At 43.0% G+C, this 22609-nt stretch overlaps 1 protein-coding gene across 1 annotated transcript in view; it reads right to left on the bottom strand.

The window, feature by feature from the left end:
- RAPGEF1 (Rap guanine nucleotide exchange factor 1) overlaps positions 1–22609 on the bottom strand; it is a 2911094-nt gene that overhangs the window by 1603962 nt on the left and 1284523 nt on the right. The window contains exon 9 of the mRNA XM_044058589.1: positions 1383–1871. Coding sequence (XP_043914524.1) covers positions 1383–1871 — 489 coding nt within the window. The remainder of the gene's footprint in view (positions 1–1382; positions 1872–22609) is intronic.

The following is a 22609-nucleotide window of genomic DNA, read 5'->3' as shown; positions in this document are numbered from 1 at the left end:
CACAAAACACACAAACTTACCTTCATTACCACACTGGTGCCAGTTCAGTAAAATACATAAAAATGTTTAAAACATTTCAGACCTAAACCAGAGGATGCCTGAAAACTAACATTTTATCTACTGTTAAGGACTTTAAAACTGTATAAATGTAACTAACCGAAAAGAAACTGTACCGTAAGCGGTACGTACAAACTAACAGAAAGGGAACTGTACTGTAAGTGGTACGTACAAACTAACAGAAAGGGAACTGCACTGTAAGTGGTACGTACAAACTAACAGAAAGGGAACTGCACTGTAAGTGGTATGTACAAACTAACAGAAAGGGAACTGTACTGTAAGTGGTACGCACAAACTAACAGAAAGGGAATTGTACTGTAAGTGGTGCATACAAACTGCACATCTCTGAATGTACTGGAAAGGCAGTTACTAACATGCTTGTACATCATCAAAAAGACATTGCCACTGAACAATTTCACTGCACCAAGGCATACTCTACAATAAAAGAATTTAATTAAAAATGAAAGCGACACCATTTTTAACACGTGCACAGTAAAAAATAATCACTGCCCAATCACCAGTCAAGGAGGACTTAATTGACCCTGAAGAATTTACCCACTCATGGGTGTCTCAGCCATGGGTACATGTACTTTATCACCACATGGGGATGACTACTACTTCCTCTCATCAGTTGAAACCCCCATCTTTTGTTAAGACAGTTCAGGGTCATCCTTTCAATATCCACACCTGGAACTTACCTGTTAAGCATGCTGTTCCACAGCCTGCCTCTTACCGTCACGAAAAGCAGATGGTCATAACCAAGGAGGAGAACTCAATTCCAGCAAGAAGGATAGTCAAAGTCTGGAACTGCAAGTGTTTAATACCTTTACCAGCAGTATTCTCCTACAAATGGCACAATATTCTACAAATATGTGGTGCAAACATCAGGACATACACAGCAGTCTGTAGTTGAGTGCATGAATTAACAGTTTCTGCCACCTCTGCCTGTCCTATATGCATCTCTTGTCCTTCTTAAGTTTACAGTAAAAGTTAATCAACTGCTGGGCTCTGTCTGGATTTTTTCAGCAAAATATGATCCCCCCAAAACTGTTGTATTAAGGAGCTGGGTGGAGACTTGTTACAGCTCAGTCTATAGGAATCAAGCCACAGAATGCAGTACCATATACATTCTTCCCCTAAAGTTATGTATACGAAGCACCATCTTAAATGTTCTTTTTGTTAAATTAGCAAAACAAATTATCCTTTTTTTAAAGGTAAGGCATGAATAAAATCCTGGCTATTACACATACCTGTAACTGACACCGGTAAAAAAAAAAGTGGTTAATTACATCACATCAGCTCTGTACAAATCACACCAAACTTACTGTGCTTTTTCTTTTTCTCTGGAAGTGGGGGTGGTGTCTCAGACAAGTCTCCATCTGATGGACTGAACTCTGGTAAGGAAGAATGAGTTGTTCCATGCTGGAGTGGTGATACTGCAGCAAAAGGGGTGTAGCTACCCACAGGAAGTGCGTTTTGAATATCTTCTTCTGAAATGTTATCATACTGAGAAGGATGTCTTTCATAGGATGTCCTTGTGCACGAGCTCACATCTGAAAATGTTGCTTGAGACGACCTTCTTTTTTTCTCAGGCAGTGCAGGAGGCAGTTCTGTGTTTGGTACTACATAATTAGACTTGCAGTTTTCTGGTTGAAGAGGTGCAGTCGGTATCTGGAAACTCTGTCCTTGAAATGGAGAGACAGATTCGCCCATGTACTCTGGCAGAGGGCTCAGCATGACTGAAGCAAAGCCGGGCACATGGTCAACATTTGAAAGATCCTGATGCAGGAAATCATAATCCGGGTCATAATTATCTGCAACAAGGAAAAAAAACATGCTTTTTCTAACTACAAAACCACAAATGCAGCAAAGCACACAAAGACTATGCAGAGTTCTCATTACCTTTATTGCAACTGCTAAAGAATCACATCTCCCGCAAGAAAACCATTATGTGCTAGTGTAACAACATTAGCAGCTTTTTCTCCTAACACTCAGCTTCAAAGATGATATAAAATAGATGCATCTCCTGCTATACAAAAAAGCAAAACAGCAATATTCTGGTTGGACTGCATCTACATTTGCTACAACATTTAAAGTACAAATGACACTGTAGTCTTTTTCCTTCTTATAAGTACTTCCACGGACCTCCACATGACTAAAATTTTTCACTTGGCAATATATCATACATACACAGTAAGGTGCATCAGTTTGATTCTACAGACCTACGTCTGGCACTCTGTTAAATACTCCCATGCGACCACTGAAAACACAGACTAGTATATGTTGCACCTGTTTAACAAAGGTGGTCATCTGCCTCACTCCATGTCAAAACGTTTTAAATGTTATGTCTTTGTGATATGGAAGACACACTGACCCCATAAACAATGTGTTGGAAACTTCAGGTGGGACGAAAGTGAACAAAGTGAAGAATTCTCACATAGAACTCCTCCTATCACGAAAACAACCTTGATAAACAAACGTTATATGTGCTTACTATAATAACAGATCCATGTTCTTTGGTTTTCATCTGGTTCAACAGTGGGGTTGTTGGATCCATCCCCGGTACAGTTTTAAAAACTTCCATTGTTCCAGGGCTCTGACTCCTTCCCTACCCATCATTTCCTGAACTCCACCCTAGCTCAATTGAGTTTGCCCCTTACAGTATTAATGAGACCTAATTATGAACATATATTAGAATATAGAAACCAAGAACACAGGATGCAAGGAAACAGACAGGCAGATGACAACCTTTGTTAAGGTCATCTCGAAGTCAAATGTGTCAAACGGATGAAAATCAGACAACATGGATCTATGTCAATTGGTATGGGGTCAGGAGGGAGGAAGGTTGAACCGGATGAAAATCAGACAATATGCATCTATGTGTCAATTGGTATGGGGTCAGGAGGGAGGTTGAACCAGATGAAAATCAGACAACATGGATCTATCATTATGGCAAGTACATAACTTTCATATCCAATGCTAAGTCTAATTCAACACAAGGGACAGATTCCCAAGCTGTCACTCTGGGTGGTATCTAGGAAGGATGTTCCCGAGGATGGTTGAGCTAAAAGACGAATGTGACTTAGGTTGTATATCCAGTTTATAATAAAACACAAAAGTATGGACTATGTACAAAGTCAATGACAAACAAACGTAGTCAATGGGAAGTCTTCTACAAAAGGCTGTACAAGTAGACATTGCTCTAGTAGAATAAGCCTTTGGTTTAGATGGTAAAGCCAAATTATTTTTATTACAAAGGAAATGCAGTTTTGGGTTTAAAAAGGCAATAGACAACTGATTGGATTTCCTGAATTGTTTAGTTCTGTGAAGACAGAACTTGAACAGATGATGAACATTCAACATATGTAAAGCATATTCAACCCTGTTGTTAGTATTTGGGAAGAAATACTGATAAATTGACTGGTTTAAGTTTGCTGCAGATTCCATCTTAACGAGAAAACACATTAGTTCTCGGAGAAACTCTGTCTTTGTGAAAAAAACAGGGAGGTTTGTATGAAATTGCCTGTAATTCCAAGGCATGTCTGGCTGATGTAATTGCCACCAGAAAAATAGTTTTCCAGGTCAAGAATTTTAGAACAACTGTGGCCATTGGCCCAAAGGTAAACTAGGTTAGACTCATGAAGCACAACGGTAATGTCCCATGGGGGAACTAGGTCCTGGATGGAAGATCGTAAAAGGAATAACCACCTCAAAAAAGCTTTAGAAATCTCTAGAGAAGTGATATAGCAATCATTATGGTCAATGTGGGAGTTTGAGATACCTGTCATTTGAACTTTGACGGTAGAAAAGCTAGAACCCTCGTCAAAATGTTCAGATAAAAATTCTAATATGGACAGAATGGGTGCTGAAAAGGGGTCCAATTCCCCTGGAGACTGCCCAGATAGAGAACCATTTCCATTTACTGTTACACATCTTGTGACTGACTTCAGAGAAGCCAATATGATCCTGACAACCACAGTGGGGAGCCCAGTTTCTTTGGCTATGGTCAGAACTGGAGAAACCATTTGGTTAATTTCATGGACTTCTGATTTGGAGGAATCAATCTGGCTGGGTGAGTTAAAAGATCTGGATGTTGCTCTAACTTCCAAGGGAGATGTAATAGTAGAGGCCACAGAAGGGGAACTATGTCTGTTGGGGGCAGTGAGGAACACCCTGGCCTTGCACAGTCTGGCTTTCTTACAAACTTGTTTATTAGAGGCAAGGGAGGAAAAGTATACAGGAGACCCGGAGGCCAATTGTGGACCACAGCGTCCCTCAGTGATTGATCCTGTGGAGGGATCAGGGTGAAGTAACTGTTGCATTTCTGGTTGAAGTACAAAGCAAAGAGGTCACAGCAAGGCTGGCTGCAGGAATGGAAAATCAAAGTTGCCACTGTTCTATTCGATTGTGGGACCTTCTCAATCTGTCCACTAAAACATTGGATGACCCTGGGATATGCATTACTATTAGAAAGCGGTGTGAAGACATCGACTACCAAACTCTCGTGGAATCTTGACACAGCAGGTAAGAACACGTTCTTTCCTGTTTGCTGATGTAGCATACCACTGTCATAGTGTCTGTCTATATGGAAATTGCACCCTTGAGGAGGAGATCCTGGAATACCTACAACGCTAGGAGGACCACTCTCACCAAGACACTGATGTGAAGACTGGCCTCTATGGGTAACCATGCACCTTGGACCATCCTTCCTTCAAAATGCTCCTCCCAGAAGGGAAGCGTCCGTGATTACTACCACTACCAGAGAAGTCATATGGAATAGGCAGCCCTCGGCTACTGATGAGGATGTAATCCACCAGGCAATGTGACATCTTTAAATCAGAATGAGCCGAATCTTTGCATATAACAGGTGAATATTCTTAGACCACTGTACTGCTACGTTCACTGGAGCACCCTCATGTGGTTTGGATACCACTAGGCATAAGATCAATCTGGCTGTAGGTGATGGATGATGAAGCACCCACATGGCTGCTGGATGTTAGGATAAAACCCTGGATTGGAGAAACATGGCGATCTGTAGGTTGGTATTAAGGCGGTGTCCAATAAATTCAATTTGTTGGGTTCGTGTCAGATGACACTTGGGAAAATTTAGTTCAGTAACAAGTGGAGTACAAGATACAGGTAATGTAGCAGCAGATACTGGGAGGTAGCAGCTAGGATCTAATTTCGAGGTAAGAGAAAACTTGGATCCTAACAGATGGGAGTGCACTATCACCACTACCATTACCTTGGTGAACACCCTGGGGGCTGTTGTGAGATCAAAAGGCAGGGCTCTGAACTAACAATGATGGTCTCTCAGCTGGAAATTAAGGAATCTCCTGCACTGCCTTTATATCTTCACGTGATAGTAAGCGTCCTGGGAATCTACTGAACACATCCAATTGTCCTTCCACATACAAAGGCAGTATGGACTGAATAATGACCATCCAGAGTTCTGTCTGTTTTACAAATTGATTTAGGTGACTGATATCCACTAAAACAGTAAAATGAGCGTACCTCCTAATGCTAAAGTACAGCTATCAGTAACAAGTCAAAACGACTCAAAATGAAGCGCTGTACAACGATGGCCAATGAAGTACGTTTCTCTTGAAAAATAAGTAGCGTAATTAAATGATATAAAGCTTATAAAAGTGAAGCATATATATAAAGACTTGCATGAATTTCCAATGCTTCAATTAAATGCACTTACAAGACAACCACACTGTGAATGCAGTTTCACTGCAGTGAAATGATGGTTTCAAGATGTCCAGTCTTTCAAGTCTGATATACAAAGTATCCACACTGAAGATGTAGTAGCTGCTGTAAAAAGTACAGTTGTGTACACTTACCATAAATGTAGATGTTAGAGTGTATTCACTGTTGCAGTCATTACATTTGGGTAATCTGCTGGCAGGCTGCCCTCAGTCGGCATGAATATCAAAGTCTTGGGTCCTGCGTCGGTTGCTGTCTCCTCTTCCATGACGTCAGGTCGTCAGGGGTATAAAACATGCAACCAACACCATTTTCTTCAGTTTGTCTTGCCCCAGATGTCAGGTGCCCCCCAAATGGGGAACAAAAAAAAAACCAAATATATATATATATATATATATATATATATATATATATATATATAAATGCAATTGTAACAACATAAACTTTACCTTCATCTAAAAGCAAATACACCACAAAGGCTGTAGAATATAGTGAAGGAAAGAAAAGTCCTAGAAAAAAGGGGGATGGCGGGTGGGTAACCCGGACTGCTACAGTGAATACACTCGAACATCTACATTTATGGTAAGTGTACACAACTGTACTATGTTCTTCGTGTTTCACTGTTGCAGTCATTACATTTGGGTAGAATCCCAAAGGTATGGATGGGAGGCTGGCACTAAATAGCATTAGGAGTGGCTATAAGGCCCTGCAGAACTGCAGTGGCAAAGCCTGCCCTGGACTTAGAGAAGAGGGGCAAATGATAATGCTTTGTAAATGTATGAACAGAGCCCCAAGTAGCAGCTTCTAGAAGGTCTTTGGTTGGCACTCCTCTGAGAAAATCTGCGGAGGTAGAATCAGCCCTGGTAGAATGTGACCTGATTCCCTTGGGCACTGGTTTACCATGATGCAAGTAGCAGAAATTAATGCAGTGGCTTATCCACTTTGAAATATTCTGCTTTGAAATAGCCTTCCCCTCTGATCCTGCAGCAAATGCCACCAACAGCTGCTCAGACTTTCTTAGAGATTTGGTCCTGTTTAAGTAGAATCTTATCTGTTTGTGTACGTCCAAGGAATGCAGAATCTGTTCCCCCTTGTTCTGCGGATTTGGGTAAAAAGTTGGCAGATGAATAGTTTGGTTAAGAGCAACACTGGATACCACCTTAGGCATAAAGGAAGGATTGGTCCTGAGGGACACCCTGTCCGGGTAAAATGTAATAAAAGGCTCCACAGCCATGAGGGCCTGTAGATCTGAAACCCTTCTTGCTGAAATGATTGCCAAAAGGAAAGTTGTTTTCCAAGATAAAAACTTCATATCCGCAGTAGCTGCTGGTTCAAATGGAGGCAGGGTGAGCTTTTCCAACAAAAAAAAGAGGTCCTACGCAGGAGTTGGTGATCTTCTGGGGGGCCTTACATTTTTGGCCCCTCTAAGATACTATTTTAGCAGAGGATGAGAAAAGATGGGAGGCTCTGTGTTGTAATGAGCTGAAATGGCAGAGGCAGGGATTTTTATTGATGAAAAAGATAGGCCCTTGTCAAGCATCTCAGTCAAGTATTGTAAAATCTGAGGAATATTTGGCTTTGCTGTGTCTGTTCCTTGTGCTTGGTTCCAAGCGCAGAATCTCTTCCATTTATCAGCATAAGATTTTCTAGTACTAGGCCTTCTGGCTTCCAAAATGACATCCATCACAGATTTACTGAGAGGAGTTGTTTGAATAATTACATGATCAGCCACACTGCCAGGTTCAGAGTTTGGAGCTGATTGTGCAGAATTTGATTGCTCTGCTGAGACACTAGATGAGGTATTTGAGGCAAGTACCAAGGAGGTAGTTGAGACATATTCCTTAGAATTGGGTACCAGTGCTGGCGAGGCCAGTCCGGGGCAATTAGGATCATTTTTGTTTTTTCCTGTCTGACCTTTAGTAAGACCTTGGTTAGAAGAGGCAGAGGAGGAAATGAGTAGTTTTTCCAACTGAGGGAAAGGGCATCCACTTTCCATGCTTGTCTGTGCCAAGTTCTTGTGCAGAATTTGTCCAGTTGATAATTTTGGGGAGAGGCAAATAGATCTATGTCTGGATTCCCCCATTTCTGTGTTATCATGCTGAAAACTTATAGATCCAGTTTCCACTTGTTTCCACTTGTGAGGGTCCATAAGATTTCTGCTTAGGTAGTCTGCCAGAGTATTTTGTTTTCCTGGCAGGAATTGAGCTTGAAGATGTACTTGGTAAGTCAAGGCTGTGTCCCACAATGCCATGGCTAGTCTGCAAAGGAGGTAGGAATGTGTACCCCCTGCTTGTTTATGTACCACATAACCGTGGTGTTGTACGTCTTTAGCACTAGTTGTCCTGGATGAAGTAAGTCCTAGAAGGCTGTCAGGGCATTCTGAACAGCTAACATCTCTTTCTGGTTGATATGCAGATGCACTTGTTTTGGGCTCCATATTCCCTGAATGCATCTCCGCCAGGTGGGCCCCCCAAGCATAGTCTGATGCATCTGTAGTTAGGGTTTGGGTGGCAGGGGGTACAGTGAAAGACCGTCCCATGTTCTGGTGACATGCCTCTGCCCACCAAAGAAACTCCTGTTGTAGGCAGGGAATGAGAGGAATCATTATTTCCAGACTGTGACAATGTTGACTCCATAAACTTTATAGATACGACTGTAGTTTCCTCATATGCAGTCTTGCATATGGAATTAGTAGAATGCTGGATGCCATGAACCCCAAAGCCTGCAGAATTTGTCTTGCAGATAACTGGGTTTTTGCTGCCATCAGTTTGAAGTAAATAGTCAGTTGCCTTTGCTTGTCTGGCGTAAGGTAAGCCATCTGGGCAGTTGTATTTAAGCTTGCACCCAGGAATGTAATCTTTTGAGAGGGTACCAGTCGTGATTTCTTTTTGTTTATTGTGTACCCTAGGTATGTTAGAAGCCTTTTTACAAATGCCAGATGTTGAAGAAGAATATCATTGTTTTCTGCTTGAATGAGACAGTCCAAGTACGGATAGATTTGTATGCCTCTTTGTCTGCAAAATGCAATTACTGGTGCCAGGCACTCTGTAAAGACCCTGGGCGCAGTAGATAAGCCAAAGGGCAGTGCAGAGAATTGGTAATGCATGAAACCAGCTTTAAAGCGGAGGTATCTTCTGCACGATTCACTTATTGGGATATGCAGGTATGCTTCTTTTAAGTCTAGAGTCACTAACCAGGGGTTCTTGCCCAGCATGGGCAGAAGTGGTTGCAAAGTTAGCATTTTGAATTTTGGGATGTCCAAGAATGTGTTCAAAATCGATAAATCCAGTATTGGGCGCCAGGCATCGACTTTTCTGGGTACCAAGAACAGTCTTGAATAAAACCCCTGCCCTTTTTCCTGTTCTGGTACTGGATGAATAGCCCCCATATCCATGAGGGACTCAACTTGTTTCTGAGCCTCTGCCCATTGATTTTGTGGCAGATCTGGCCAACCATTTGGAATTGGCAAGGTATGGAAATGAAATCTGTATCCCTGGGATACTATGTTTAGTACCCACTTGTCCTGGGTTATTAACTGCCAATTTTGAGCATGAAGTGCTAATTTTCCCCCTAAGGGGGCTGCCAACAGGTAAGTGCTTGGTGATGGCAGAGGGAAGTCATCGAGAATGTTTACTGTAGGGCTCTGCTTTGTTTCCTCAAGATTTGGAGGTAGATGCACCCCATTGCTTTGACCTGTTGGAACCCTGTGATTGGTATCTAGAGCCTTTTGAGCATCTGGATTTGCCCCGTGAGGCTCTGTCGGACACAGGAAAGGAACAATTTTTTGTAGGCCAGTGTCTACTGAATCTGGGTGGCTGTACTTGTAAGAAATCTTTTACAGTTTGCATAGATTTAGCTTTGTCTTCCATTTTCTTTAAAACCTCTTCTGCCTCATTTCCAAACAGAGTATCATGCTGTAAAGGTGCATCCAACAATTTAGCTTTAACATGATCAGGCAGGTTTTGCTCCTTGACCCAGGCATGCCTTCTAATCACAGATCCAGTAACTGTGCCCCTGCAATAGGCCTCCAAGGAATCAAAACCACATTGCAAAGTATGCTTTCCAACCTGTTCTGCTACATGCAATAATTCCTGTAATCCTTTATTTTCCACACATTCAGAAATCAACATCATTTTCTGTTTCAATAATCCCATAACATGCTGTTGATATTTAAGCATATGAAACTGGCAGTTTAAGGCCCTAATTGCCAAGGTTGCAGACTTATAAACCTTCTTTCGCCATCTATCCAGTGTCCTGGAATCTCTATCAGAGGGGGTAGGATTCTTAGCTGTTGAGGCCTTTACACCTTTGGGACCCTGTGAGATAGTTTCAGAGTCAGCAGCAGGATTTTTGAATAAAAATTTGTGGGAGTCAGGAACCCTGTAATATCTGTCAGGCTTACTAGGAGCCGGAGGTAGGGAATCAGGAGCCATGCTCGATTCCACAAACACACCATCCACAATGTCTAATACAGGAGGTATAGCCAAATGCCTATGCTAAGGAAGAAGGAGGAAATCCCCAAGTCTCTTTTTGGATTCCGAGAAATTCTGACACTCCCAATGAAAATGTTCCCTTAAAGTATGCAAGGTTTCTCCAAAAGAATAATCTTCAGGAGGAGATGCAGATAGCATGGATTGCTCTGCATCTGAATCCTGATAGGGTGGTATAGAAAATTCCTCATCAGAAGAGGAATCAGAAGAAATAGAAACCTGATCTGAAGATTCATAATCAGTGTCTTGCCTAGGCCTCTTATCGGGAAGGGGGGGGGGTTGGGAACGCCTGATCATGGTAATTAAGTCTTCGGCCATTTCAATCATCTGTTTTTTAGGCATAGAGGCCTGAGCACGTGGCTCATGCATTGGTTTTTTAGCCTTAGAAGTACAGAAATGCTGAGGCCTGAAAACACCCTCAGAAGCCGGTGCCTGCTCAGCGGCTCAGGACTCATCCGAGGGAGAGACATCCGCAGGTACAATACTCTGAGATTCTCGCGGCATGCCAGACTCCACATGGGTCTCGGTAGAGGCCTGCAACTCGAAAGTAGCGGGTATCAGGGACTGCGAAAGCACCTCACTGAGTACCGGCGAAAAGGCGACTGGCTTAGGAGAAGCTTTGTAGGTTTTGGATCTCGACGGTCTGTCTCTGTCCTTTTCTTTGCATTTTTTGTGAACACCAGTAGTCGGACTGCTATCCGATGACATTTCAGGGTAATTAAATCTGTTTCCAAAATATTTTGAAGCAAAGATATACCGACGCTTAATAGTGCGTTGGTTAAATCTAGCACAAAACCGACAGCAAGGCACATTATGATCTGGGCCTAGGCAAGGAATACAGTACTTTTACTGACATTGGTAAGGAGCAAGAAAAAGTTTCCCCAACGGGATACTTAGCTTTAATTGAAGACTTCGGTTCTGAAACTCAAATGCGAAAATTTCAGGAGTCGGCCGACCTGCACTTGCAAACTGCTTCTGCTTCGGGCACCGCGTGGCAAGAAAGACTGAAGAAAATGGCGTCGGCTGCATGTTTTATACCCCTGACGACCTGACGTCATGGAAGAGGCGACAGCACCAGACGCATGACCCAAGACTTTGATATTCAGGCCGACTGAGGGCAACCTGCCAGCAGATTACCCAAATGTAATGACTCCAACAGTGAAACACTAAGAACATCTGTAGCAAACTGTAATTGCAACTTAACCAGTCAAACAGTTCAAACAGTTCAAATAAGAGCTTCTGGCTTTAATGGCAAAATTATTAAAATCTTCATGTCGAGTTAAAATCTTGGTCTAGAATAAAACAGTCCCTCTGTATTCCAAACTATAAGCGCTTTCGGTATCTTCTTCAGATCGCAGAGATTGGGACGGGAAGTTCCTTTTTATAGTTCTTACTTCCTTTACTGTTGGAAGAATCATTCAATCATCACGCTGTCAATCAGCTGTTTGAATGCACCAATCCTCTTTCCTCTCAATTGAGGGTGTTCTATTTCCTATGCTTTATGCTTTTGAGGGGTGTAACCAATCATGAATTATTAAAGCCTGACACACCTCCATATTAACTAATGGTTGGTCTTCTATCTTTTAGTATAGGTTTCAGTGGAATGATGTTATTCAAGCCAGGCTCAATATCAGCACAGAGGTTCACAATCCACTTACTCTCCCTGCATTCAGTAAGATTTTCAATGTCACCTTTTCTTACTCCACTATATACATTCTCTATCACCTTATAAGTGAAATAATGAACGACGTTTCTTTCAGCACGAGTTGCTAAAGCGTTATGTGGATCTTTATTGGTAATGTCTCTTTGATGTCTCGCTCATCTTTAATGATGGCTTCTTCAAGCTATGACAGTCTCAGAACCCCCCCCCCCCAACATCAAAATGGTAGTCAGGGCTATGCATACTGGGCTGCTAGTGTTGTCTTTTTGGATGAGCTTGCTAGAAAAAGAGGGAGACAGAACCATGCCACACACAAGTGTTTTTTTCTGTTCTATGAGAATGTTGCCCCCCCCCCCATTTCAGTGTTCATCTGGTCCTAGAAAGATGAAGGCTGGATGGGTCTAAATGGACTTCACAGAGATCCAACACAGTAGAAAGGGCTTGTTTCTTCAAGTCAACAACAAGACCTTGAAAAGTATGGCCAGACAGAACACTCATCTTGAAAGGGGCTAAGGCCAATTTGTAACTACAGCTTCCCTTGATGACTCTCCTGGTGGGGACATCAGGGCAAATACCTGTTGCATTTGTTGTTCAGATCAGAGGCGGCAATGTTGGCTCCGGTGACTAAAAATGGTTTCCGTCACTGTGGGAATCAAAGACCACTTGTGAGGCATTAATATGGTTCTGCACAGTGGCTCAGTTTGTCTGTTACTACAATGGAGCACCCCAGGATGTGCATTGCTATTAGAAAATGCTGTGAAGAAATCATCCACTGCCAGATCCAAGTTGGGTCTAAGGTCCCCAGTCCTCTTTGGTACTAAAACGAACCTGCAGTAGTCTCCAGACTCTAAATGGTTGCTGAGGACAGGTTGGACTACTCTCTTTTCTAACACCATTGAGATTTGTATGGCTGCTGAATCCCACTGACTGGGTGGAATATTGAGGACTTTCTTCTTTATCTGTGGAGGGAATGCAAAGGGAATTGACTAGCCTCTGAATATTATTCTTAGCACCCATGACTCTAATGTTAACACTTGCCAGGCTTGAGGGTGTAAAGCTAGACACCCACCACCACCAGACTGCCTCCAGAATGCAGCAGTCGGGTAACGATTCAGGAGCACTGAAAGGTTTTCTTGGAAAATGGGCCGCAAAAGCCTCGATTCTGCTGTCCACCTCTACCTCTTGGAAGTTATCCATTAAAACTGCCTCCCCCTCTGCCACACGGAGGTGTCACTTAGGAAGTCAACGAAAGAACCCTGTGATTTGAGCAACCACATTTTCTTTCCCAGTTTATGATTCCTAAAACCAAGAAATAAATGACTCTGGTATGTGAAACTGTAGCTCAGATGAGCACCAAAACTTGCCTAAATTTCGAGCAAATTACGGAATAAAAACAATATTCAGTCTTAAATAATACAAAAAATTAAAAACATCCCAACATATCTGTTATTCCTTCAAAATACTCTTTATTCTTTGAAGTTTGGCCGGTTCACTGGTAATGTAGCAAGGAGAGCTTCAGGGGGATCTTTTCCTTTAGTGGAATTATTTTGCGTTACTTTTCCTTCTTAATCTCAGTTCCTAGAAAAAATTCTTTGCAGGGTAGAAAAGAACACTTCCACTGCAGAGAGAGTCTTGCCATCTTGTTAGTTACTATTGAGTCAAAGTCGCATCCAGGCATGAAGATGCATGGTTATCCCGGTGCTTGCTTCTCTGGCAATACTGTTTCCTGCACTAGAGAGAAGACTCATGGCCACATTCGAGGAGGACTCAAAGGTGGAAACTGGGAGTCCAAGGTTTTCTGAACACCCGCAGGCAACACCCCCAAGGGTGACTTGGTGATCCCTTTAGTCAAATCTCTCTGGAATCTTCTTAAATGGGTAAGGTAGTTCAGTGATCTAAGGGCAAAAGTCACAGATTATAAGCTCGCTTCCCAAATCTGTCCACTACTCTAGATTCTCTATTAGGGGGATGAAAAGACGAGCTTTCTTTTGATAGCTCTTTCTTTGTGGCTGCAGACACCGCCATAGCATCCACCAGTGGGCCCTTACTCCAGTGCTTCCTATATGAAGGTGCAGATATTTTGTCGGCTTTCTTAAGGATGGGCCACACCACATCAAGGTCCTTTCCATGCCAAATGAGTCATAAGATCGGTAAGAGGATCAATAGATGGTACCATACAGGACGATATTGGTTTGGAGCCAAATGCCTTGAAAAATACAGATTTATCGACAGAAGGGTCTTGGGATGTCTGACCCCCTCTCTGTTTCATCAATTCGAGAATGTCGCTGAATGAGACATCTTCAGAGAGACCGAAAGCAAGGGAAGGCATCTCCTTCTATCTTCAGTGAAAGACTCTGTTGATGAGTCTGTGTGCTTCTGCCCGCATGTCCATTTTCTGAGAGCAGTAGAAGGGTCAGAATCAAATGGGGAGTTGATGAAGCAGACTTCCTCAGAATCCCTGATGCTGACTGTCCCTGTATGACTGTGGGGTTTGGATGGAACCAAAGAGGTTCAATCCTTTCCAAAATGCTACATAAGAGGAAAGGCTCTAATGGAATGTGCCTTTACCTTGCCTGGATTCACCTTGCCATGGTGAGTGTAGCAAAATAACAATACCAGTGAACAACCAAAGTGCACTGGTTTGCTTACAGACAGGCTGACCTTTAATTGTCCCATAAAAGGAAATAAAAAGACTTTCAGTCTTGGTAAATGGCTTTATTCTGTTAACGTAGTACCTGAGCTGCTGATGCACATCCAAGGTATCTCTACCCAATTCCTAAGTTCTGGAAAAAAAAGTATAGTTGTGTAAAATCTTACCGTAATTTTAGATGCCCTTCTCTTCCATATGCTGCTGTATCCATAACATGAGGGATTCTGCCTCCAGTTGACTCTCTACGTCTGACAAATTTTTTCAAAAGATAGCTGCTACTGTGAAGGTACGTGCGACGGCCCGCATCACTCAGCGTACGTCAGCCATAAACAGACATCGGGTATAAAGTAGATGTCAGCATGCACCTACCTCAGAAAGTACAGTTGTGTACACTTACCATAAATGTAGATGTTTAAGTGTATTCACTGTTGCAGTCATTACATTTGGGTTATCTGCTTGCAGTAGCCCTCAGTCGGCCTGATTAGCAAAGTCTTGGGTCCTGCGTTGGTTGCTGTCCCTTCTTCAATGACGTCAGGGGTATAAAACATGCAGCCGACGCCATTACATCAGTTTTTCTTGCCCCAGATGTCAGGTGCCCCCCTAATGGAAAGCAATTAAATCTATAAATACAAGGATATACCTCCAATAAAAAAGCAAACACACCAAAAAGCTTTTTGAGCATAGCAAGTGAGAGTAGAGGTATAGCCAAAAGAAGAAAGGGGGCTGGAGGGAGGGTAACCAGTACTGCAACAGTGAATACACTCGAACATCTACATTTATGGTAAGTGTACACAACTGTACTATGTTCTTCATGTTTCACTGTTGCAGTCATTACATTTGGGTAGATTCCCAAAGCTAAGGTTGGGAGAAGGAATTTAAATAGAATTAGGACCAGCTATAAGGCCTTGCAAGACTGGAGTGGCAAAACCAGCTCTGGATTTAGAGAAAATTGGCAAATGATAATGCTTGGTGAAAGTGTGTACAGAACTCCAGGTAGCAGCCTCTAGGATGTCTCTAGTAGGGACGCCACTGAGAAAGGGTGTAGAGGTAGATGCACCCCTGGTTGAATGGGGTCTGATGCCCTGTGGGACAGGTTTTCCATGGTGCTTACAGCAGAAAAAAATGCAGTGGCCTATCCATTTTGAAATGGTTTGTTTTGAAATAGCTTTCCCCTCTGTCCCTGAAGCAAATGCCACCAGCAGTTGTTCAGATTTCCTTTGAGGTTTAGTCCTGTCCAAGTAGAATCTAAGCTGTCTGTGCACATCTAAAGAGTACAGTATCCATTCCCCTTTGTTCTGTGGGTTAGGAAAAAAGTTAGGCAAATGAATGGACTGATTAAGAGCCACACTGGATACCACCTTGGGCATGAAGGAGGGATTGGTTCTGAGGGACACCCTGTCCACATGAAAGACGATGAAAGGTTCCACTGTCATAAGGGCCTGTAATTCAGTTACCCTTCTTGCAGAAGTGATAGCTAAAAGGAAAGCTTTTTCCAGGAAAGAAATTTTAATTCTGCAGTAGCAGCGGGCTCGAAAGGAGGAAGAGTGAGTTTCGTCAAGACAAAGTTAAGATCCCATGCTGGAGTTGGAGCTCTCCTGGGTGGCCCAAGTTTTTGGCCCCTCTGAGGAACTGCTTGAGCAGTGGGTGACAGAAGAGGGGAGGCTCTGTGCTTTAATGAGCTGAAATGGCTGAGGCATGAATTTTGATGGAGGAAAAGGACAAGCCCTTATGAAGCATCTCAGTCAAGTACTGTAGAATCTGAGGTAAACTGGGCACTGCTGCGCTCATTCCTTGAGATTGGTTCCAGGCACAAAATCTTTTCCATTTTGCAGCATAAAATTTTCTGGTACTGGGCCTCCTTGCCTCTAAAATGATCTCCATCGCTGATTTGCTGAGGGATGGTGGTAAAGGAGAGATTAGGTAATTAGCCAGGCTGCTAGGTTCAGGGTTTGCAGCTGAGGGTGCAGAATCTGGTTCTCCTGCTGAGACAACAGGGAAGGAGTCTGAGGCAGGTGTCATGGAGCCGAGCGTGACACACTGCGCAAGAGTGGGTACACCAGTGTTGGCGAGGTCAGTCTGGTGCAATTAAAATCGTCCTTGGCTTATCCTGTTTTTTCTTTAGTAGTACTTTGGAGAGAAGAGGTACAGGAGGAAAGGCACAGACTGATAGGTTTTTCCAGCTGAAGGACAGAGCATCCACTTTCCAAGCTAGCTTGTGGGAAATCCTTGTGCAAAATTTGTCCAATTAATGGTTCCGGGGGGAGGCAAACAGGTCTATATCTGGGCTCCCCCATTTGCTTGTCAACATGTCGAAAATTCTTAGTTCTAAGTTTCCACTCGTGTGGGTCCATGAGGTTTCTGCTTAGTTCGTCTGCCAGTGTATTTAGTTTTCCTGGCAGGAATTGAGCTTGTAGATTCACTTGGTAGCTCAAGGCTGTGTTCCACAATGCCATGGCTAGTCTGCAGAGGGGGTAAGAATGTGTACCCCCCTGCTTGTTTATGTACCACATCACAGTGGTGTTGTCCATCTTTACCATTAGTTGTCCTGGAAGAATGTGGTCCTTGAAGGCTGTCAGTGCATTCTGTACAGCTAACATTTCCTTTTGATTTATGTGCAGGTGCATTTGACTTGGGTTCCATTTGCCCTAAATGCACTTCCCTGCCATGTGAGCCCCCCCATGCATAGTCTGACGCGTCTGTTGTTAAAATCTGGGTGGCAGGGGGTAGTGTGAATGGTAGTCCCGTTTTGGTGGCAGGTCTCTGCCCACCAAAGGAACTCTAGGCGTAGGCAAGGTAAGATAGGAATCTTTGCTTCTAGATCCTGTGAATGTTGACACCATAGGCTTTTGAGATACCATTGTAGTTTCCTCATATGCAGCCTTGCATATGGAATTAGAAGAATGCAGGAGGGCATGAACCCAAAGGCTTGCAGAATTTGCCTTGCAGATAGCTGGAATTTTGTGGCCACATGTTTGAAGTAGGTTGTCAAATGAATCCGTTTCTCTGGCGTGAGGAGAGTCATCTGGGAAGTTGTATTCATGCTTGCTCCCAGGAATATAATTTGTTGACAGGGTACCAGGTGTGATTTCTTTTCATTTATGGTGTACCCCAGACAAGTCAATATCCTTTGAACAAAGGCCAGATCATTCAAAAGTATGTCCTGGCTTTCTGCCTGAATTAGACAATCGTCCAGATATGGGTATATTTGAATATTTCTTTGACTGCAAAATGCAATGACTGGAGCTAGGCACTTTGTGAATACCCTGGGCACAATAGATAAGCCAAAGGGCTGTGCAGAGAACTGATAGTGCATGTAGCCTGCTTTGAAGAGTAGGTATCTTCTGCAAGACTCACTGATAGTGATGTGCAGGTATGCTTCTTTTAAGTCTAGTGTTGCTAATCATGCATCCTTGCCTAGCATAGGAAGCAGCTGATGAAGCATCAGCATTTTGAATTTTGGAATCACCAGGAAGGTGTTTAGAGTAGAAAGGTCCAGGATAGGATGCCATGTATTGCCTTTTCTGAGTACCAGGAAAAGTCTCAAATAGAAACCTTGTCCCTTTTCCTCTTCTCGTACCAACTGAATGTTTAAGAGAGGGTACTCGATTTTGGGCCTCTGCCCACTGATTTGGGAGTAGATCTGGCCACCTGCTTGGAGTTGGCAAACATGTGTTAGTGAAATCTGTATCCTTGGGACACTATATTTAAAACCCATTTGTCCTGTGTAATGAGTTCACAGTTTTTGGCCTGCAGACCAATCTTTCCGCCTAAAGGAGCATTCAGTTGGGAAGTGCATGGAAATTTTAAAAGCAAGTCATTGAGACAGTTTTCCATAGTGGGGGAGTCTTACTACTCCCAGATTTGGGTGTGGAAATCCCCCACTGCTTAGCCTTGTGTGTCCCTTGAGACTGAAACCTGGGGTTTCTGCTGTGTCTGGGTTTGGCTTGAGAAGACCTGGAAGAGGCTGGAAAGGACCAGGACCAGTGCCTACTAAATCTAGGAGGCTGCACTTGTAAGAAATCTTTAACAGTTTGCATAGATTTAGCTTTATCTTCCATCTTTTTAAGAACTTCCCCAACCTTGTTGCCAAACAAGCGGTCCTGATTTAAGAGAGCATCCAACAATTTAGCTTTAACATAATCAGGCAAAGATTGCTACTTAAGCCAAGCATGCCTTCTGAGCACGGACCCAGTAACAGCAGCCCTGCAAGAGGCCTCTAATGAATCAAATCCACATTGCAAAGTATGTTTTCCAACCTGTTCAACAGAAGGCATTAAATCTTGCAATTCTTTAATTTCAGCACAGTCAGGAATCAACATAATTTTCTGTTTAAGCAATCCAATAACATGTTGTTGATACTTTAAAACATATTAAACTGGCAGTTTAAAGCCCTAATGGCTAAGGTCGCAGAAGTGTAAACCTTCTTACCCATCTATCCAGCGCCCTGGAGTCTCTATCAGAGGGGGTAGGATTTTTAGCAGTAGAAGCCTTAATGCCCTTGGGTCCCTGAAAAATAGTCTCTGGATCCACAATAGGATTTTTAAAAAGGAACTTGTGTGAATCAGGAATTCTGTAATATGTCAGGTTTTCTGGGAGCAGGAGGCAAAGAATCAGGGGCCAAACTAGATTCTGAAAAGGCATCATCAACAATGCCTAGTATAGGAGGTATAGCTAAAGGCCTATGCTGAGGCAGGAGTAACAAATCCCTAAACCTCTTCTTTGAATCAGAAAAATCCTGACTTTCCCAGTGGAAATGTTCCCTTAGAGTATGTAAGGTCTCACCAAAAGAAAAATCCACTGGAGGGGAAGCAGAGGGAATAGAGTCCTCTGCATCAGAATCCTCATAAGTAGATAAGGGTAAATCCAGATCATCAGAATAGTACAGTTGTGTACACTTACCATAAATGTAGATGTTCGAGTGTATTCACTGTTGCAGTCATTATATTTGGGTAATCTGCTGGCAGGTTGCCCTCAGTCGGCCTGAATAACAAAGTTTTGGGTCCTGCGTCGGTTGCTGTCTCCTCTTCCATGATGTCAGGTCGCCAGGGGTATAAAACATGCAGCCGACGCCATTTTATTCAGTTTTTCTTGCCCCAGATGTCAGGTGCCCCCCAAATGGGTAGCAAAAAAAAAAAAAAACATATACATATACATATATATATATGTGTGTGTGTGTGTGTGTGTGTGTGTGTGTATATATAAATAAACAGAAATATATATAAATGCACTTTTAGCAACATAAACTTTACCTTCATCTGAAAGCAAATACACCACAAAGGCTTTAGTAAATAGTGATGGAAAGAAAAGGTATAGAAAAGGGGAATGGCGGGTGGGTAACCCGGACTGCACTGCAACAGTGAATACACTCGAACGTCTACATTTATGGTAAGTGTACACAACTGTACTATGTTCTTCATGTTTCACTGTTGCAGTCATTACATTTGGGTAGAATCCCAAAGCTATGGATGGGAGGATGGAACTAAATAGCATTAGGAGTGGCTATAAGGCCCTGCAGAACTGCAGTGGCAAAGCCTGCCCTGGATTTGGAGAAGAGAGGCAAATGATGCTTTGTGAAGGTATGAACAGAGCTCCAAGTAGCAGGCTCTAGAATGTCTTTGGTTGGAACCCCTCTGAGAAAAGCTGCTGAGGTAGAGGCAGCCCTGGTGGAATGTGACCTGATCCCCTTGGGCACAGGTTTACCATGGTGCAAGTAGCAGAAACGAATGCAGTGGCTTATCCACTTAGAAATAGTCTGCTTTGATACAGCCTTCCCCTCTGAACCTGCAGCAAATGCTACCAGTAGTTGCTCAGACTTTTAGAGATTTGTTCCTGTTTAAGTTGAATCTTAGTTGTCTGTGTACATCTAATGAATCCAGAATCCGCTCCCCCTTGTTCTGCAGATTTGGGTAAAATGTTGGCAGGTGAATTGTCTGGTTAAGAGCCACACTGGATACCACCTTAGGCATAAAAGAAGGATTGGTCGTGAGGGACACCCTGTCCGGGTAAAATGTAATTAAAAGGCTTTGCAGCCATGAGAGCCTGTAGTTCTGAAACCCTTTTTGCTGAAGTGACTGCCAAGAGGAAAGCTGTTTTCCAAGATAGAAATTTTATATCCGCAGTAGCTGCTGGTTCAAAAGGAGGCAGGGTGAGTTTTTCCAGCACAAAGTTGAGGTCCCATGCAGGAGCTGGTGATCTTCTGGGAGGACTTAAATTTTTGGCCCCTCTAAGATACTGTTTAAGCAGAGGATGAGAAAAGAGGGGAGGCTTTGTGTTGTAATGAGCCGAGATGGCAGAGGCATGTATTTTTATTGAAGAAAAAGATAGGCCCTTGTTAAGCATCTCAGTCAAATATTGTAAAATCTGAGGAATATTGGGCTGTGCTGTGTCCGCTCCCTGTGCTTGGTTCCAAGCACAGAATCTCTTCCATTTAACAGCATAAGATTTTCTATTACTAGGCCTTCTGGCTTCCAAAATGACATCCATCTTAGATTTACTGAGAGGTGTTGTTTGAATAATTAAATGATCAGCCATGCTGCAAGGTTCAGAGTTTGGAGCGGAGTGTGCAGAATTTGATTGTTCTGCTGAGACAGTAAATGAGGTATTTGAGGCAAGTACCAAGGAGGAAGTTGAGACATATTCCTTAGAATTGGGTACCAGTGATGGCGAGGCCAGTCCGGAGCAACTAGGATCATTTTTGGTTTTTCCTGTCTGACTTTTAGTAAGACCTTGGAGAGAAGAGGCAGAGGGGGAAAGGCATAGACTGATAGGTTTTTCTAACTGAAGGATAGGGCATCCACTTTCCATGCTTTCCTGTGATAAGTTCTTGTGTAGAATTTGTTTTGGGGAGAGGCAAATAGATCTATGTCTGGGCTCCCCAATTTCTGTGATAACATGCTGAAGATTTGTGGATCCAGTTTCCATTTGTGCGGGTCCATAAGATTTCTGCTTAGGTCATCTGCCAGACTACTTTGATTTCCTGGCAGGAATTGAGCTTGAAGATGTATTTGGTAAGTCAAAGCTGTGTTCCATAATGCCATGGCTAGTCTGCAAAGGGGGTAGGAATGTGTACCCCCTGGCTTATATACCACATAACGGTGGTCTTGTCCGTCTTTATCAGTAGTTGTCCTGGATGAAGTAAGTCCTTGAAGGCTGTCAGAGCATTCTGATCAGCTAGCATCTCTTTCTGGTTGATATGCAGATGCATTTGTTTTGGGCTCCATTTGCCCTGAATGTATCTCCCTGCCAGGTGTGTCCCCCCAAGCATAGTCTGATGCATCTGTAGTTAGGCTTTGGGTGGCAGGGAGTAGAGTGAATGACAGTCCTTTGTTTTGGTGACATGTCTCTGCCCACCGAAGAAACTCCTGTTGTAGGCAGGGAATGAGAGGAATCACCGTTTCCAGACTGTGACAAATATTGACTACATAAACTTTTTAGGTACCACTGTAGTTTCCTCATATGCAGTCTCGCATATGGAATTAGTAGAATGCAGGATGCCATGAACCCCAAAGCCTGCAGAATTTGTCTTGCAGATAACTGGGTCAGTTGCCTTTGTTTGTCTGGCGTAAGGTGAGCCATCTGGGCAGTTGTATTCAAGCTTGCACCCAGGAATGTAATTATTTGAAGGGGTACCAATTGGGATTTCTTTTCGTTTATTGTGTACCCTAGGCATGTTAGAAGCCTTTTTACAAATGCCAGATGAAGAAAAGTGTCCTTGCCCTCTGCTTGAATGAGACAGTCGTCCAGATAAGGATAAATTTGTATGCTTCGTCTGCAGAATGCAATTACTGGTGCCAGGCACTCTGTAAAGACCCTGGGCACAGTAGATAAGCCAAAGGGCAGTACAGAGAATTGGTAATGCAAAAAACCTGCTTTGAAGCGGAGGTATCTTTTGCATAATTCCCTTATTGGGATATGCAGGTATGCCTCTTAAGTCTGGAGTCACTAACCAAGCGTTCCTGCCCAGCATAGGCAGTAGCTGTTGTAAAGTCAGCATTTTGAATTTTGGAATGTCCAGGAACGTGTTCAAAGTCAATAAGTCCAGTA

This window comes from Protopterus annectens, chromosome 16.part0 (genome assembly GCF_019279795.1).
Source record: "Protopterus annectens isolate FY-2018-M chromosome 16.part0, PAN1.0, whole genome shotgun sequence".
NCBI lineage: Eukaryota > Metazoa > Chordata > Ceratodontiformes > Protopteridae > Protopterus > Protopterus annectens.
This window is presented reverse-complemented; position numbering and strand designations above follow the sequence as displayed.